The 18,599-nt window shown below is 37.4% G+C and overlaps 3 protein-coding genes across 6 annotated transcripts in view; 2 read left to right on the top strand and 1 right to left on the bottom strand.

The window, feature by feature from the left end:
• Nucleotides 1-4,285, top strand: part of LOC129771992 (transmembrane protein 184B) — a 99,119-nt gene extending 94,834 nt beyond the window's left edge. For all 4 annotated transcript variants that reach the window (XM_055776167.1, XM_055776170.1, XM_055776169.1 and 1 more), the window contains exon 9: nucleotides 2,758-4,285. In XM_055776167.1, coding sequence (XP_055632142.1) covers nucleotides 2,758-3,068 — 311 coding nt within the window. In that variant the 3' untranslated portion in view covers nucleotides 3,069-4,285. The remainder of the gene's footprint in view (nucleotides 1-2,757) is intronic.
• Nucleotides 4,286-4,332: 47 nt separating this feature from the next.
• On the bottom strand, nucleotides 4,333-5,271 carry LOC129771995 (uncharacterized). Its single transcript, XM_055776174.1, has 3 exons — nucleotides 5,141-5,271; nucleotides 4,876-5,081; nucleotides 4,333-4,815 (listed from the first exon to the last, which is right to left on the bottom strand). Exons 2-3 carry the CDS (start codon nucleotides 4,877-4,879, stop codon nucleotides 4,385-4,387), a joined length of 435 nt encoding a protein of 144 aa, XP_055632149.1. The 5' UTR covers nucleotides 4,880-5,081; nucleotides 5,141-5,271; the 3' UTR covers nucleotides 4,333-4,384.
• A 4,367-nt stretch (nucleotides 5,272-9,638) lies between these two features.
• LOC129771994 (uncharacterized) lies at nucleotides 9,639-17,963 on the top strand. The gene is made up of 4 exons (XM_055776172.1): nucleotides 9,639-9,663; nucleotides 9,718-9,833; nucleotides 17,074-17,295; nucleotides 17,447-17,963. Exons 2-4 carry the CDS (start codon nucleotides 9,827-9,829, stop codon nucleotides 17,875-17,877), a joined length of 660 nt encoding a protein of 219 aa, XP_055632147.1. The 5' UTR covers nucleotides 9,639-9,663; nucleotides 9,718-9,826; the 3' UTR covers nucleotides 17,878-17,963.
• Nucleotides 17,964-18,599: the final 636 nt, after the last annotated feature.

Raw genomic sequence — 18,599 nt, 5'->3', positions numbered from 1 at the left:
ATTGTTTAACACTAGGTTTACGGGACGCGTCATTTTGACGCATTTCGAATTTTATAAGGAAAATATCAAAAACCGTTTGCATTTTTATTTTATCTCTTGTAATGACTTTTATTCATTGATCGAGGTGCAAACACCAATAATATATGAATAATATATAGGAATGTACCTACACTTCGATCCGCTATTTCCGTTATCTGATATCCTTATCTCAAATGAAACAAGCGATAAACAGCAGAAAGCAGAATGTCAATTGATGTCAGTGTGCGAAGAAATTTTGAGCGTTGCAGTTGCTTAGTTCGAGCATTGAAAAATGAATATACTAGATTTTTTTTTTGAATTAGTACTTTTGTGAACATAAATTTTACATATCTATCTATGTATATATATATATATATATATATATATATATATATATATATATATATATATATATATATATATATATATATATATATATATATATATAAATGGATTTCTGTCTGTCTGTCCGTCTGTCTGTCTGATTCTTATGGACTCGGAAACTACTGAACTGATCAACATGAAAATTGGTATGTAGGGGTTTTTGGGGCCGGGGAAGGTTTTCGTGATAGTTTGAGACCCCTCCCCCCTCTCTAAGGTGGGTACTGCCATACGAATAAAATACAAATTTCTACATTACACGAGAATTTATCAAGCAAATGAAACCAAATTAGGCATATTGAGGTTTTAGGGTGCAATATATGATTCTATGGTGGCTAGACTCTCCACCTCCCTCTCTAAGAGGGGCTACCATACAAATGAAACACAAATTTCTGCATTACTCGAGAATTAATCAGGCAAATGAAATCAAATTTGGCATGTGGAGGTTTTAGGGTGCAATAAATGTTTTAACGGTGGTTAGACTAGTGTTGGAAAAAATCATCTTAGCTAAGATCAAATGCACAGATTTTCGGGCTAGGTTGCATCGAAAACCTATAAATTCCAAACGAAAATAAAAATGACATATCCAGGCAACCATTGAATATGAGCAAATGAACTTTTGTCCTTCAATATGTTTCGATGTTTATTTTTTCCACCCAGTGTCATTTTCATTTTGATTATCGGAAACGTTAGAACTGAATTTCATTTCAGCCAAATGAATATCAGCTGTTGTTAACTTCTAACCTGAGGCTGCTGTGTGCGGTTGGGTTTTGCAGTTGCCGTATGCCGTAATCGGAAATACCTTATGGAATTCCCGATGTCACAAATGACTTGACGGCAGCTAAAACCACTCGTTGTATCCATTCTGCATATGCCGTTGCTACCGTCTCGCCAAATAAAATTTATTTTGAACTTAAATTCACTGCCAGAACGAATATCGTTTCGGATGTGATGAATATCAATTTGTTGCTTTTGATATCCAAAGTATAAATAACAGCGAAGTTATGAACCCCACTCAATGTCGCATTCATTCATTATAGCAAATTTGCTCATGCAACAGCGATATGAACAAAATGAACTCGTTTGTTATTGTCATTAAAATAATGAGGGCAGTGTGTTTCAGGCTGAAAAAAAGTCATTTACACTGGTACAAAATCATATTCGTTTCTCGTGAATATTTGTTGATATTCTAAGACACTGGGTTAGACACTCCACCACCCCTCTCTAAGGGGGAGCTGCCATACAAATGAAAGACAAATTTCTGCATAAATCGAAAACTAATCGAGCAAATGGAGCCAAATTTGTCATGCGAATGTTTTAGGGGACACGAAACGTTTCCATGGTGAATCCTCCCCTCTCTCAGAGGGGAGGGGGACTGCCATACAAATGAAGCATACATTTCTGCATAATTCAAGAACTAATCAAGCAAACTGAACCAAATTTGACATGCGGAGGTTTTAGGGGGCAAGACACATTTCTAATGTGGTTCAACACTCCTCCCACCTTTCTGAGGGGAAAAAATTGTCCGATCTAGGTCTTTATTCTATCATATTTTCTGTATAAAATATTTATTCCATGTAACGGAGAAGCTTGTTATTTGCAAGTGGTTGAATAATCTTGAACGAAAATTGTGTCTGAAAATAATCTGATATTATAATGATGAGTTTTGTTAGAAATACTAGGAAGTTTTTAGTAAAAGGTAAATTCAACGAGGTCGTTTAGAAGATCAATCAATGAACAGTTCTGCGATTGGACCCATGATTTTGTTCATAGTAAGAAAAAGTTAATGTTTGAAGGTATTGATAACAAAAAACAAATTTTGGGCGGGACGAAGTTTGCTGGGTCAGCTAGTTTAGTATATAATCAAACTGCTTTCTAAGTGTTGTTACATGTATTTTGTGTCATAATGGCCCGTGTTCGTATAGATAGGTATATAAGAAACGTCCGTAAACCTAGTGTTAAACTCTCATAGATACATCATCATGAACAAAGAAGGATATGGAAAAACGATGATTGTGATCTACATTTTGAAATAAATTTGCCCTGGCCCTATCACTGGACTACCAAAGTTGTAAAATTTGGTAGAAATTACAAAATTTGCCAAATGATCGTATGTATTTCTCGAATTCTATCTTGATCTGCATTAAGGATGATTGAGGCACCGTGTAATCCCCGGACAGCATCTTCTAAATTGCGGTGAGTCCAGCAAATCCAGGTATGTGTCGCAGCATGTTTCAGATTCATTTATATTCTAGAATGGATGTTCTTGAAAAAAAAACATTTTAAACCATGATCACTACCCCTAGTATCCATCAACTGTCCTTCTTATAACATGATGCAATAATTCATACATTGCAGGGGGTAAGAACTCACGTGGCATTCGGGTCTCATCGTACGATCCGGACGATCCGAGCCATCAGCTAACGCAGGGAGGCACCGGCGGAAACAACATGGGTACAATGAGTGGTAGCCAGAATGGTGGCGGTGGCGGGAACGGGCGAGGAAGCGCCGGTTACACCAACAGCTACAACAACTACATCGCACCGCCCACGCTAGGCAGCCAACGGAAGTTTATGCCGGGTGGTGGCACCGGCCAGAAAGTGGCCACGATCAGCCAAAATTACAATGAGAAGACGATGCTGCTTAGTAGCGATGATGAGTATCAATAAGGTGGCGCCATTGGCGCTCTTTTTCGGACGATTTTTATTGATGCCCCAGTGTTAGGTTTTGATTTTGTATGGTCATTGCTAGATCCCCCAATTTTGCAATGCGCCTAGGCGCAAACGTTGTAACTTTTGCGAAGTGTAATTAATATGAGGCTTTCACTCCCCAGAAAGCAATGCCTTTTTGTTGGATTCAATGTTTAAATGATAATAAGGACAATGAAGAGGCAGAGTAGTTATTTATATTACAAAAAACTAGTATTGAAGCGTATATATATAAATGGCAGAACAACACTGATAAGTGCTGTGTATTTTTGTTATGAAAAGAAAATGCACTCAGAAAATTTTAATAACATGTGCAGCATAAAACTCATTTACAATATATACAGAAACAAATAATAAATGTGAATAGACAGGTACAGCCCGGAGACTAAATAAACTTATCAATGTCTCACGAGAAAAACAATACAGCAGAATATAGTGAATTGCAAGAGTACAATATTCCTGCCATTTGAACAACATAATGTCGTTCCGTTTTATTTTCTGTTTTTTTTCTGAATATTTTTTTTGTTACCGAACACGAGCATTAAAGTACCTAATCGAAATTAATACCGTTCGCAGAAGAAAACCTTCACTAAAACAGCTCTTCTGTAAAGAAGAGTAGATAAAACAAACAAAAAACAAATCGAGTGTCTAAATAATACCATTCCTTTTCTGAATGTGATCGTAAATTTCAGAATCAATTAGAATTGCGAAAATGAAAAAGAAAAAAAAGCTTTATCGAGTGTAGATGCCAAACAAAACTAGGTACGCCTTTTCTCTTTGTAATATACAATTACCGTTTCTTTGATGTAACATACATACGAAATACATACAATATTTAGCAGTGCCATATTCTGGATGAGGTATACAATTTAGGGTACAACACTGGCAGAAAAAACATAATACGACAAGAAGTTGTTTCTTAACGAAGCGCAGGAAAAGCTTTCGCCGGCTAAACTGATTTAGCGTATGTTAGGAAGCCAAATGGGCAAATATATGTATTAATAAAATGTACTTTGAATAATGCTACTACACAAGACATGAAAACATAAATCGCGACATGTTACTGTTGCCACTGGTCGACCGGAGACGGTAGACTCGAACACACAAAGCGAGGGGAGACGGAGATTTGGTAACATTTCTAAAATAGCATATGTAAAAATATAAAAGCGAATATTTTACGTAGTGTTGCATTCAATGGATATCACCGCATAAAATCGCTTCAAAATACTGAATTGTTTTGAGGATTTATTATCAAACTTGAATCATCAGGAGCAATTTTACCGCTCACAGAGCACTTCATAACCTTGGAGGGCAACCTCGGCTCCACCGTACGGAATGTAAAGACAGCCATGGGAGCGTTGCACTTTGCCAATCGTCTGCGATCCCTCGTGAACAGCTCGTCCAACGTAGAGCAATTCCCCGTCAACTGTACTTCCACCAACAACCGCATCCGGAGGAATATTACCACCGGTTGCATTATCCCAGAGGAGCTCTTTCTGGCACAACACTTCGATGCTTTCCACGAGAATCTCCTCGCCGCCGTGTGCGATATAGGCGGCGTTTTTTTGGGGAATCACTTTCGCCGGAACTACATCTCCCGCGTGGTTCGCACGTCCCACGTAGATCGGACACCCGTCGCTGTCCTGACCACCCTCAACCATGTTCGGTGGAAAGGGTCCACTGGCGCTAGCCCATACCCATTTAGTTGCTGTGGAGAAAAACCTCTTTTATGAATCTTGATAATAATAGATTTTGTATCTAGTCTCACCCATTTTAGAGCGTCCTTCGGTCACCTCAAAGAAGTCCAAGGTACTGAAAAACACGTCGCATCAAAATGTCTCCGGAGTTGTTGAATAATCGACCAAAGTACTTCACACCGATCGGTGTTTATCTTATCTGGATTTCATTTTTCAATGATATGATTGTATTTGGAGCAGGCACTCACGAGGAGACAGATAAGCGGTGAGTACCCGGCTATTTACAAAAGAAATAATTGTTTCATTTGTCATTTATTTGCTAATAATAATATGTACCGCCTTAGTCATCGTTTCCTTTGAACGATGGCTACAAGTTGATATCCGCGAAAGGTTTCTTTTGGTCTCAGGTTGAGAGAATTACTCGTCGATAAGTTCAGCAATGTGGCAATTCGTCATTTCTCTGTTTATAACTGTTGTAATTATCAACTTTGTGATATTAGGAATATTTATTTTATTTGTGTAATCCGAATGTCGAGGAGAAAATCTTAAAATGACTCGTGTGATCGTGTACAGTAGTCGTTCGCTAACTGGTCTGCTTTTTAATTGGGTGAACGTTAACTAGTTCTTGCACCAGTTAAAAAGCAGAATTTCGTAAACAATCGACGCCACATTGAAACAGAAGATTTGCTATGAGGGGCATTCGAATGTAGTTTGGGATGTTTTGAAAATTGACATTATTTTCGCATGGCAAAACATTGATTAAATTACAGAAACATAATTTCCTCAAATTATATTTCATACCTGTTGTCGCACTCAATGCGAAACTTCCATGTGAATTCTTTTGTTTATCCAATTTTATGATCAACGCGAATTAAACAATTCATTGAAGTTCTCCTCGATTTTATTTGACGTTTAACATGCCGGACCAGTTAAAACGCGAATGTCGATACCTGGTCTTCCCTTTTCGCCTAGTTAGTGAATGTTTACTGCATATGGTTGTTTTGATTGTTTCCTATTGCCTTAGTGTATGTTAATTGTATAAATGTTGCCCTGACTCAACAACCTCTCATGCATACAGTGATACAAATTCGAACTCGTACACCACTTTCCATTTTTTTTAACAGTCGAAAACAAGCCTTCGAAACTTTCCGTTTAGAAAAAGTCATGGTGTCACATAGTATGCTATCTGTTTCAGAAAGAAGATTTTATTTTTCAAAAAATGTTTAGAATAGCCCTGATCCGACCCCCTAAATTGCAACAGCCATTCGTCACATAAAATTCTCGTTTTTGGCGACATCAGCATTGAAATGTATAGTATAACTCTTTAACTATGATTTCTACTGGTCATTGTGGTTCATGATTTGTAAAAAAAAAGAGAAAAACAGAAACCAAATCAGGAGTCCCTTTTTTCGACATTTTTAACAATGATGGTCCTTTTTTGCAACGAATCTATTCCCAATTGGAATTGGAAATAACATACACCCCCAATTATATAGATGAAAGGAGAAGATAAGGAAACGAATATGATCTTGTTTTGACTTCCGGTTTGCTGATACTAGCTCAGAGTGACCAGTAATGGTGAAAAACTCCTACGATATGGGTATTTGATAAGAGGGCTTTAACAGCGGAAGTCGAATGTCGTATTTGGATGTCATTTTGGAAACAAAGATGATGGCTTCTGGTTCATTAAAAACGGCCCTAAAACCAGGAATGGAGTTGGACAAAAAATTATAAGAAGCGAAGATCATAGCGAAATTCCGGTGGTAATAGCACGAAATTCCGTCTAATAGCACGATTAAATGCGTCCCTTCAGTAGTGAACACTGCCCGATGAGTCAGGCTTGTGCAAGCCATTGATGGTAGGCGCCAAATCAACACGTTAAATAACAACGAAGCCAAAACAGAGAATCGGTTAGAATCACATTTTTGAGGTCGGCTCAGAACAACCCCGATTAAAAAAAAAACAGTATACCATGTACAGGTAGACTCGATTTATATAGTTTGTTTAGGTGAGAAATATTGAATCAAATAAAATTATTGAAAAAGGATTATTAGAAATTCTACAACTGGTGTCTGCCAAGAACTCAGTTGACAACGATCCCATAAAAGCCAATCTTATCATATATATATGGCATTTAGTCGAAACCGATTCTTGGTTTTGTGCCAGGTCTAGAACACAACCTTTTGGCTGGAACTGATGTTCACTGCTCACTAAAAAACAAATCTACAAAAAGTTTTTCTAAGACCGAAGAAATCGATAGAAAAACATCGATTTTCTTAATATCGATCCAAAATCGCTCACTTTTGACTTCTCTAAAACTAAGCTGTATGAATGATCAGCCACAGCAACTCCTTCAACAACGTATTGCTCATGTTTCCTGCAGATATTCTGACCTGAATTATGTTAAAACTCAAACTGTTGCCCCAGCGCATTGCCCTTTTCAATAGATGTGATTTTGTTTGAACTGAACCCTCTGAACCAGCAGAAGGATTGGTTTAGGTTTCTTTTTCCTTTAGCTAATGCCCAAATAGGTTTGAAATTAATTCGTCGAAGTTTTTGCTGGAAATAATAAGTTAATAATAATAAGATCTAATATTTCTGCGTGGATTACCCCAGTGAGATTGTTTGACATATATTTTTAATACCGGTCACCATGGCTGGTACTCAATTGACCATCATTGTGTTGTTATAGAATAACTACGACTTGTTCCTTCGTGTATTCGGAAAGCATATTTATCAATTTTTTCATCAAGTGGTTTTTAAAATCGTTATTTTTAGAAATTTAATGGTTTCTAAATTTCCTACACAGATAACTTTCTTAGTTTTTTACTGGGATTGATGTCGGAAGATTGTGGAGGAATATCAATAACTTTTGAGTAATTGTAATGTAACCATATGCGAACTTCATACGTTTTGAGCTCTGTGTCATTGTCTTAGCAAAACTTGAATCCTCGATTCCATCACATTTTGTTGACACTTTGCTTCATATTTTCCTTCAGGATGTTTAAGTAAACATTCTGAACCATTACACCATCGATAAAAAAAGTCACAGGAGGGTTGTGTTCGAGATACGACCGCATAGTTGACGTAGGATTCCGTTATGCTAACTCGTTCTCGAGCGGGAACACACCTTGGAGTGCTTATTTATGAAAATTTAAATAAATCGTGTCATCAAGTCATTTTTAACACAACTGCTACCATATACACTTTACACTTACACTTGTGCTAAATTTTTCACAATACACGATCGGTCATTGTTATGAAATTTCATGAAGCAACCAACATCAAAACTCCAAATTTGATTTTCTTTTTGCTAGAATTATTTGTATCACTCACCTTACTTGCAATATTAAAATGCCCCCGACTTTCATGTATTTGCAATGTCGATTTCCTCCAGACAGCTTGGTTTTGATGTCTCTATTAGGGAATATATTTCGGTAGGAACAAAAGTACACTTACTTTTGTGTATTTGCAATGCCGAATTCCCCCAGGCAGCTTGGTTTTGATGTCTCTGTTAGGGACCCGCCGCATTTGTCGTCAATTTCGACCAATCAGAGATGGGTATTTCCGTTAGGATAGGGGTTGAGATTTTTCAATTGTTCAATATTTAGTTTCATGGCATATATTATTTTCTTCAATATAAAAAAATGTTATGGAGTGCCGAAATCGATTGACGCAAAAAATTCATCGATCCATCATGAAATGACTGAGCAATAAGCGTTTGAAATTGGACAATTTTCACGATGTGCTCGATTTTCGATTTTTTTAATTTGTACCCCAATATGTTCCCGAAAGACGTAATCCTACGTCAAAACAAATTGAACAAACAAAAAAATTGTAATATACCTAGGAAATGGCAACCTGAATGCCCGAGCACAGATGAACAAACAGTATCTCAGCAAAAAAAATATCAGTAACTCCAATTTGATTATTACAAACAGCATGAAACATACCAACACCTTACTGGTAAGATGTTATTTCCGTGGATGGGTTCTAATTTGATATTTTTGTCTCCGATGGTTATCATTACAATTACTCAAAAGTTATTGATATTCCTCCACAATCTTCCGACATCAATCCCTGTAAAAAACAAAGAAAGTTATCTGTGTAGGAAACTTAGAAACCATTAAATTTCTAAAAATAACGTTTTGAAAAACCACTTGATGAAAAAAATGATAAATATTCTTTCCAAATACACGAAAGAACTCGTAAATATGGCCAAAACAGCTAATAATAGTTGCAATGAACAAGGGATACCATACTTATGATGGAATTCGGAAATTGGCCAACGTCTTCGAAATCGAGTAGAGATTTCAACCAGCGTACGATTATGAGTTTGAGTCAATGTTCATACGTTAGCACACACATTCGCCATTTTTAGAGAAATAAAAACTATTATATTATTCTGAAAATAGATAGCAAACCTTTTAACTCTCATATGACACTAGAACTTAATCTAAATAGAATGTTCCGAAAGCTTGTTTCGACTTGCAAAAGATGGGAAAAGAGATCTGCATGGTGGAGTACGATTACGAGTTTGAGTCACTGTATACACGTTAAGCTTTTGTTTCCGACACACTTTATCGCCTCACTCATGCCATACCAAAAATAATTTCGTTATCCAATTCATGTCAAATATTTCTAATACATGGTTCCACGAAAACAACATACAGCACGGGTGTAATCCCTGTTTCTGTGGCAAAACTGACTAATTTGTCTTCTAATTACGCAACGGCTGCAGCTTGATAAATATGGGCTGCTCAATCGAAGATAAAAACCTCACACCTAGGAACCCACCAGATAAGTAATCTTCATTCCCTCTCTGATAAACAATATCTACATACTGGGAGAGTAGCAAGGTACACTGTCGAAATACAAAGATACTAATTGTTTCATTTACGTGTACATTTTAGCACGGTTCTTGTCAAGATGAGCAACAGTCGGTGATACCATTTCGGGTTAAACACACTGTGAAGGTTGAATTGTGACATTGTTGGAAGCTATATTTCATCTTGAGCAATAATGACCGGTAAGTGTGACGATAATTGGCGTAATTAACGGATTTTTCATCAGTTTTTTGTTTCGCTGTGAATCAATTGAGTGAAAAGTGTTGTCGAGATTTGTTTATACCAGAAACAATAGCCCATATTCTTCATTATGTGTAAACAAACAGAAATTAGCTTGTGAAGTGATGATGACTAAAAAAGAGAGCAACGAACTATCGAATATTTCGTATGATGAACTGATAAATAGTTCGTTTGTTTATTGCTGAAATATGTGTTATAATTGGGGCTATTGATAAACGGATCAATAAATCGCTTCATTGTGACGTTATGACGTTGACGTGTCACAATACTAGTTCAGGAACACAAAGATCATGTTTTATCAAACTAGAAGTTCTGAACGATTTCGTAGTCTACGGATTTAAAACTCAATGTGGTTCAATTCCAACCCAGGATCGTTATTGTGTAACAACGTAGAACCGCTAAGTTACAGCGAAAAAACACAGTAAACACTTTTAGAACTGTTCGAACGAGGAGACATCTCAGGATCAGCGATTTTAGCTCAAAGCCAAAAATATTTATTAGGTTGAATGAACGAAATTTTGTTTTATGGACAAATACTGACATTGGTTTTTCTTTGTAAATTGAATTACGTACAACCTTTTTCGCGTGATTCTCCTGTACTTCGCTGCACAAGATCGCGCAACAATGTATACAGTAGTCGTTCGCTAACTGGTCCTGGTTTAACTGGGCGAACGTTAGCTGGTTCTTTGACCAGTTAAAAAGCAGAATTTCGTAAACAATCGACGCCATATCCAAATGGAAAATTTGCTGCATTCGGGGATGTTTTTTGTAATTTGAAATGTTATGAAAATTGACATTATTTTCGCATTACAAAAACATTGATTAAATTCGAGAAAAATAATTTCCTCAAATTATATTTCATACCTGTTGTCGCACTCAATGCGAAGCTTCCATTGGAATCCAATTTCATGATCAGCGCGAATCAAACAATTCATTGAAGTTCCCCTCGATTTTATTTGACGTTTTACATGTCGGACCAGTTAAAACGCGATTTTAGGTACACGATTTTAGTGGTGCAGAATGGTATGGTACACGATTTCAGGGGTGCAGAATGAACCGAATTTGTATGAATAAATTGAATAAACTTGATTGATTCCTTTTCTGGTGGGAGGATGGGGGGTACAAATCGACTCTTCCGCCCCGGGTGCCAAAGCTTAACTCGACGCCACTGATAACTGACCTTCTCTTTTTCGCCCAGTTAGCGAATGTTTACTGTACTTGAATGAGGTTAATTCCTAGGACAATAAATTTGTTTGTTTATTTATTCATCTGATTTTTTGTTGTGTTATGGAACACTTACACTTTTACCTCCGATTTCACTACGTCTATTTCATCGAGGTGATCGAACAATCAAAGCTAACATAATTTCTAAAGCTGTTATACAACACAATTGCCTACATCAAACAGCGCGCTTACCAAATAGTTCTCACTTTTCCACTTCTAGTAGTTTCTGACATAGCCTGGTTGGGTTTGCTGCGATGTTGCTAGAGTCTGCATGGTCGTAATCTCACAAAGAGACGTAAGCGCCAAAATTGACTTTTTACGATTTTTGTAATAGATCGATAAAGAATACCAAACACTCCCTAAACACTGCGAGGTTTTACAGAAATGTGAAAAAATGAGCCCGTAAAAAGTGGCCTAAGCGCCATTTCCATTATAATTTGTGACGTGAGGTAAACTTGACTGTGGTGCGATGTGATTTTTGATCTGATCTGATGGCATAGAATGAATCAGCTGGAACAGTAAATTTCACATAAAAACATCTTTCGTAATGGACGATTACCATAGAGCAATTCCAAATGAAATCGACAAATGACAAAACATGAGTATTTTCGATTCGAATGAAAGTTTGTGTTCCGTTTGGGTTGGAGGGAATATAAGTTTTCCACAGCATTTGGGAAGTTTGACTCAAAAAGAAAAGGGCGTATCGATTAGTATATATTTTTACCATAATGATGTATTTGGAAAAGTTAAAAATTAAAATTATAAGCAAATTCATAAAATTTCATGAACATGGCGGTGTAACACGACAAACATATTGAAAGAGCCTATTCGCTATAAAAAAAGACAAGAAATGAGAGTTTTTCTCAAATATCTCGAGAATGGCTGCATTTATAAGGAGATTGATAAAGAGCTTTTTTGTTTCTAATCACATCAGAATTCGCAATTTGTGGCTAAAAATGATTGTTAACATACACAAATTCGAAGTTTCGAAAATTCATACAAATTCGATGTTCCACAAAGTTCGTCAAAAATAGTTGTACCATCTTGTTCTATTTTTTTTAAATCTTGTACATCACTTCTTTTTTATACAAAAAAAAATAAAAATACATATTAGAAAAAATTATTTAAATTTAAAAAGACAATAAATTAGAAATGTTTTTTTTTCAAATATCTCGAGAATGGCTGCGTTTAGAAGGAAATTGATAAAGAGCTTCTCTATTTTAAATCACATCAGGACTCATGATTTGTGGCTAAAAATTATTGTTAACATACAAAAATTCGAAATTTCGAAAATTCATAAAAATTCGATGTTCCACAAAGTTTGTCAAAAATAGTTATACCATCTTGTGCCCATTTTTTAAATTTTCTACGTGACTTCTGTATTATATGAAAAAATAAAAAATATATAATTTAGATATTTAAAAATAAAGGTTTTTTTGTGAATAAGAAAAAGTGTATATTTGTTTCACGTTTGGACATCAATACTCTATAACTCTTTCTAATACAATATTTCGATAGGACTCATAGTTTTTGGGATATATATTATCAAAGATTTCTTTTACTAAAATCGATACGCCCTTTTCAAAAGTTACACTTGAGTCAAAAAATTCACAAATGCTGTGGAAAGCTCATATTTCCTCCAACCGTAACTGTTCACTACGGAATGGGTGATTTCCGATCGCGGCTCCTTGCACGCGATGATACGGTGAAGAAATCCCGGCGGTGGGTCAGCGAAACAGCCTGAATCAAATCCTGGATGATGCTGGGAATTTCCTTAGGTGGGGGCAGTAAAACTACTGCAACTGTAACCAGTGGACTGTAGAAAACTTTACTATATACTCTCCAGTCTTAAAAAAGACCCTTTGTGGCGAGAACGGCCTGACAAACTACACAAATGAAACACGCGTGTGGCAATTCTATTGTTTGTATTTCTATGTTCACTTAACAGATTTTGGATGTGGAATGAGTTCTTCTCGATCACGCTCTGGTATTTATACCAAATTTGGGGGGAGATTTATCTCGTCGATGACCGAAGTTGATGTCTGTGTTGGAGAAATGGATTGACTGTTGGCTGTTGCTTCTTCATACATTGCGGTGTACGCAACAAAAAATTTTCGTTCGAATCAAAAATAGAAGTTTTTAAAATTTTTAGTTCGATTTCAGTTGGAATTGCACCATAATGATTTCCATGCTTTCTTTCTTGTAAAAATCCAGTTCTCCGAAAACTCATCTTGCCAAATATGTTAACGGTCCATCCCCATGTAGTGCTATACTCATAATAGCAATAATGTTTTCGAACTACAAACCATGCACTTGGAATCTTTTTTTAAATATCTCGTCACATTAATAAATGGTGAAAAAAGCAATGAACACGGACGGAGTAAAATCAGCTAGCAACGAAAGCGCCCGAATGATTTTTGACTTATGTTGACAAAGAAACTGCTGGAAGAAGCAAACATACATTGAGTAATTCTACGCCAAGTTGACCGGGCGCTAACTCTCTCCCAATTTTTTGACGTGGGACTACGTCTAACCGGAGTATATAGGGGGTAAAATGAAAACATAAACACAGAACATGTAAGGAAAAATTAAAGATTCCGGATGCTTATAACTCGAACATTTCTTACTGTATCGGAATGATGTTTGCATCAATTGATAGGGAATATTTCTACGCATCTATCGCAATTAATAAAATGTTATTTTTCATTAGAAACAATTGAATAACTGTAAAATGTTAAGCGTTATCTAAACGCCCTAACTACCTCGTTTTGATTGGCCCGATTTACGGTTTCCCCAACACAGCCATCATAACCGAGCAGCCTTGGGAAAATCGGCATTGAAAATACATGAAAGTATGGGGATTTTTGTTCTCACCGAAATGTGTTCCCTAACACAGACCTCAAAACCAAGCAGTGTTGGAGAAATCGGCACGCTTCTTGGATTTAAAGTCTGTGTTAGGAAAACATATTTCAGTCGGAAAAAAAATACCCCCGGGGGTATTTTTTTTTCTTAGGATTCTTAGGACATATTTTGTCCTAAGAATCATACCAAACGTGAAAGGACTGTCAATAACTTTATTTGTAACGAAGAACATAATTTATCACAATGCATGAATTGACCTTACATGGCATTTATTCAATCTCTTTACCCACAAAGCAAATATATTGAATTCGATTGAATTCGTAAATTGTTTAATTCAATCAAAAATTTAATCAATACAAACAAATGATTGCTTAGCTAAGCAAGTCCCACGTCAACTTTGCGGTTGTATCATAACTATAACCCACCCATTTTTTTGAAACTTGAACATTTCAAACTTGAAGTTTTCCATGTTGATAACTTATGATGCAAATTTCCCAAAATATACAGTTTTCATTATAATATGACCAATTTTAATTACGAAAGAGCGTATTGAAAATCATTGATCTTTCGTTCAAAAAATCGTAACTTAGAATGCATATGTCTGATTGAAATATGATGTTCGACAAAGTAAAATCAATGAACTATTAGGAAAAATAACGTTTACAATACGTCATTTTACTCAAAAATTGAATTTAGTATTGAAAACTATTATATCTCAAAACACCTCCCCTTCGAAATTGTTTTGATATATTTTTATTGGAAAGCCCTTTTAACAAAGTTTGGCGTACAGGGGTATCATACATATACAATTATGAAATTTCAATTCTTTGTGATGGTTACTATCCATTTAAGAAGTTTTTTGTGATTCGCTGTTTTTTTTGTCAAGTATTGTTTATTTATTTCTAGTATTTACATCACAAATTCATTATAATTTAAAAAGAATTCAAGTTCACTGATATCTATTGCATTGTTTTTGTGATTCGCTGTTTTTTTTTGTCAAGTATTGTTTATTTATTTCTAGTATTTACATCACAAATTCATTATAATTTAAAAAGAATTAAAGTTCACTGATATCTATTGCATTGTTATGATTTTTGATATAGTTTGTATAGATTATGAATAACCTCAGAATTTCAATTTTACTTGCTGGTGCGATGTTGTTGAGTACCGGTCGTAAAAGATCGTCAAATGTGAGTCTTCGCCACCCACCCAGTGTCGTCGTAAATCGCTGTTGCATGTACCGCCATGCTGCAGTCACTCTGGGGCACTCGCTGAACTTATGCTTCAGCGTCTCCGTAGTCGCAATGCAGCGTTCACAATTCTGATCGCTTGCTCGCCCGATGATGTTGAACAATCTACGATGTTCTGTCTTTTCACTCACCAACAGATAAAGGTCACTGCGCTGGCTCGATGACATTTTTTTCGTGAAAATGTTTAACCAGATTTGCTTCCAGTTTTGGCTCGGGTATTTTCGTTCCACTCTAGGCGGCTCCAGCTGTTCCAGATATAATCTGTGTATTTGGTCGCAGGTGGGATTTTGCTGCTTATGCTGCGGCAGCAAGATGATCTGTTGACACATGATTTTCAAACAGGGACATTCAGCGGGATAGGGGATGTTTTGGCTCAATACGGATTGATAAAACGGCATTGAATTGATTTCTTTCAAGTGGCGATTGACCAGAAGTGCCTTGCTTTTGATTACCGGTAAGTGTAGCTTAAGTCCGCCTTGTTCTTTGCTACGCGCCAATTGTTGCATTGGGACACGTGCTGGCAAACCACGAAATAGGAAAGTTCCCATCATCGCAGTCAGTTTCGCAGTATGAATGCACTGTGGTGGTAATATCGATGCGACGTACCACGCCTTTGCTGTGATAAACGTGTTCAGCAGTATAACCTTCTGTTGTAAATTTAGGGATCGCATGTTATGCATCCACATTATTTGCGCAATTCTGGATATCAAACTGTCCCAGTTCAATTTTGCCATCAGTCGCACTGAATTGACAAAAATAATGCCCAACACCTTAACCTTCTCTGTTGTCTGCAGCCCTGGTATCGTCAGCGGATCTCCATTGATGAAACCGACATCTATTGCCACTGTTTTTTGACGATTGAGTTTTGCTCCAGCTACTATCTCGAAATCGCCAAATACTTTAAAAATACGTTCCATTGTTGACGTTGAAGTTGCGATCGCCGTAATGTCATCGGCGTACGCAACGCATAAATCATCACCACATATACGCTCCAAATGTGTAAGTAGTGGATGCAGATATATCACGAAAAGAAGCATGGACAACGGATCACCTTGACGTACAGAACGCTCTATTCGGATCGGTTGTGACAGGCGCCCATTCATGAGCAGCCGCGACGAAGAGGCATCTTCCACCCTGGAGATCCAGCTAACGAACTCAACTTTCCTTTCTGTTTGTTCGTTATCATTCGGGCCACTCGATCCTTCAGTGAAAGAGAGGCTTGAAAAATTGACCAATGGGCATTTGCGCATTTTTTCGTGCTCCCGTGGCCGAGTGGTTAGCGTCAAAACCTAACATGCCGGGGGTTCGGGTTCGATTCCCGTTCTGGTCGGGGAAATTTTTCTTCAAAGAAATTTCCTCTGACTTGCACTGTGGTCACGCGTATTCTAGAGCTTGCCACTCAGAATACATTCAAGGCGTGTTATTTGGCATAGAAATCTCAACTAAGTACTAATGAAAATGACGCAAGTAATACTACGTTGAGACGGCGGAGTTCCTCTAGGAAAGTTAGTGCCATATAAGAAGAAGAAGCATTTGCGCATTTCTGCACAGCGCTCAGCACACGGTGAGTCCGGAGTAAAAGTTCTAAGCGAGCTTTCATCACTCTACTCAGAATTTTGTAGTCAACATTGAGCAGGGTTATAGGACGGTATGACCGCGCTGTAGTTTCACCGCCTTTCTTTTTCACCAGCACTGACTTTCACAACAAACTGACGTTGGTAGTATAGCTTAAATAAAACTGCATTTTTTCCACGTCGTTTTAATTCAGAAAACGTTGCTATTGAACGAAACCAAACCTGTTCCAAAATTCCTTCTAACTATACCAAGCCATCCCGAATTCATACAGGACCACCCCCACCCATTGGTTTTATCCATAACTACATGCAGTCTGGTCAACCTACGGGATTCGAGCTATCCTACGGATTTCCCATGCCTCAAACAATAGAACAGCCATCGTCACCACCACAACCATCATCATCATCATCTTCCAGTTCCTCGGACGAGGAGAAAGAAACATTGCAACCAACCATTGTATCTCAAAGTACCACCGTTCAAGATGAATTAGTCGGTAAAAGCTTTATAAGTTTGTGTTAATTTATTACTAACACTGCCTGTAACAGTTACTCACACTCGGGTTGTTCTCGTCGTTTATCGTGTACATTTAAACCCCACAAAATCAAACACAATTGTGTTAACTCTGTCCTTACCTTTTCACACAGGAGGCTGCTGGCAACACTGCACCCTTGAGGGACCCTTCCCCGCCAACATGGTCCGGGCTGGAGTGGACAGTGATGGGGCGACAATCTTCGCCGGTCGTGCCTTCCACGAGGGTGAGATGATTCCTGCCAAGGTGATCCCATCGAAAAATCTGGCCTTCATCTGCTACGGCGGGGAGGAAGTGCTCAAGGAGGACTTTGAGGTGCTTCGATCGGGCGACTTCGTGTGGGAATTTGCCGCCAATGGAGTCATTCCCGATGGTGCGGTAAAGATTGGTGCCACCATCGATGGAGAGCCACTGTACATGGGGCGGGCGTTGCACAGCGGAACCCAAACGCCGGGAAAGGTTCACTCCTCCCATGGATGTCTGTACATTCCATTTGATGGGGCCGAGATCAGCTACTGCGAGTATGAGGTACTATGCCTCAAGTAAGAAGGGGACGATGGAATCGTTTGGATGAGATAAGATGCTGTCGTGGGATGTTTGGGTTATCAATAAACTATATTGTTGCTTTGGAATATTTAAGGTCGTAATGTTCGTTTTGTGAGAAATAACTACTGCTCGGGAAGCAGAGCACGGAAATCAAACCCGAACCCCAATCATGATATGTGTGACGCTAACTACTCAATCGTCGGGGCACAGTAGGGTACCAATGAATGTATGGAAAAAAATCGACCCTAAAATTTTCTAGAAGTTACCCTATGTTCCCCTATATATTTACCTATATGTTCCCCACTTCGAAAAAACAACCTATGCAAAATTTCAGCTATTTTTTTTGGTGGCAAATGTCTTTAAATTGCACCAAAATACACGTCGAGATTTACAGTTATCTAAAAAAAATATATTTTTTTTATAATCGACTTTTCATATGACCAATGTCAATTTTTTGACAACATTTTTTTCCGAGATAACTGTAAATCTCGACGGTTCATGCCATTTTAAGACATTTGGCACCAAGAAAAAATTTAAAATTCCGATTTCCGCTGATTTTTTGTTTTTCAAAAAACTCAAATTTTAACGTCTGCGACACTAGTAAATGAAGTCCGCATGGGCTAATATTTTGCATAGGGTATATTATCGTGCAAATCAACATCTCGCAGCAAGTTCCGAACGAAAAATCGAGATAACTATTGTTATTGGCACTCAAAACCATA

The sequence above is a fragment of the Toxorhynchites rutilus genome, chromosome 2, assembly GCF_029784135.1.
Source record: "Toxorhynchites rutilus septentrionalis strain SRP chromosome 2, ASM2978413v1, whole genome shotgun sequence".
NCBI lineage: Eukaryota > Metazoa > Arthropoda > Insecta > Diptera > Culicidae > Toxorhynchites > Toxorhynchites rutilus.
The sequence above is the reverse complement of the archived record's forward strand: the minus strand, read 5'-3'. Positions and strand labels throughout refer to the sequence as shown.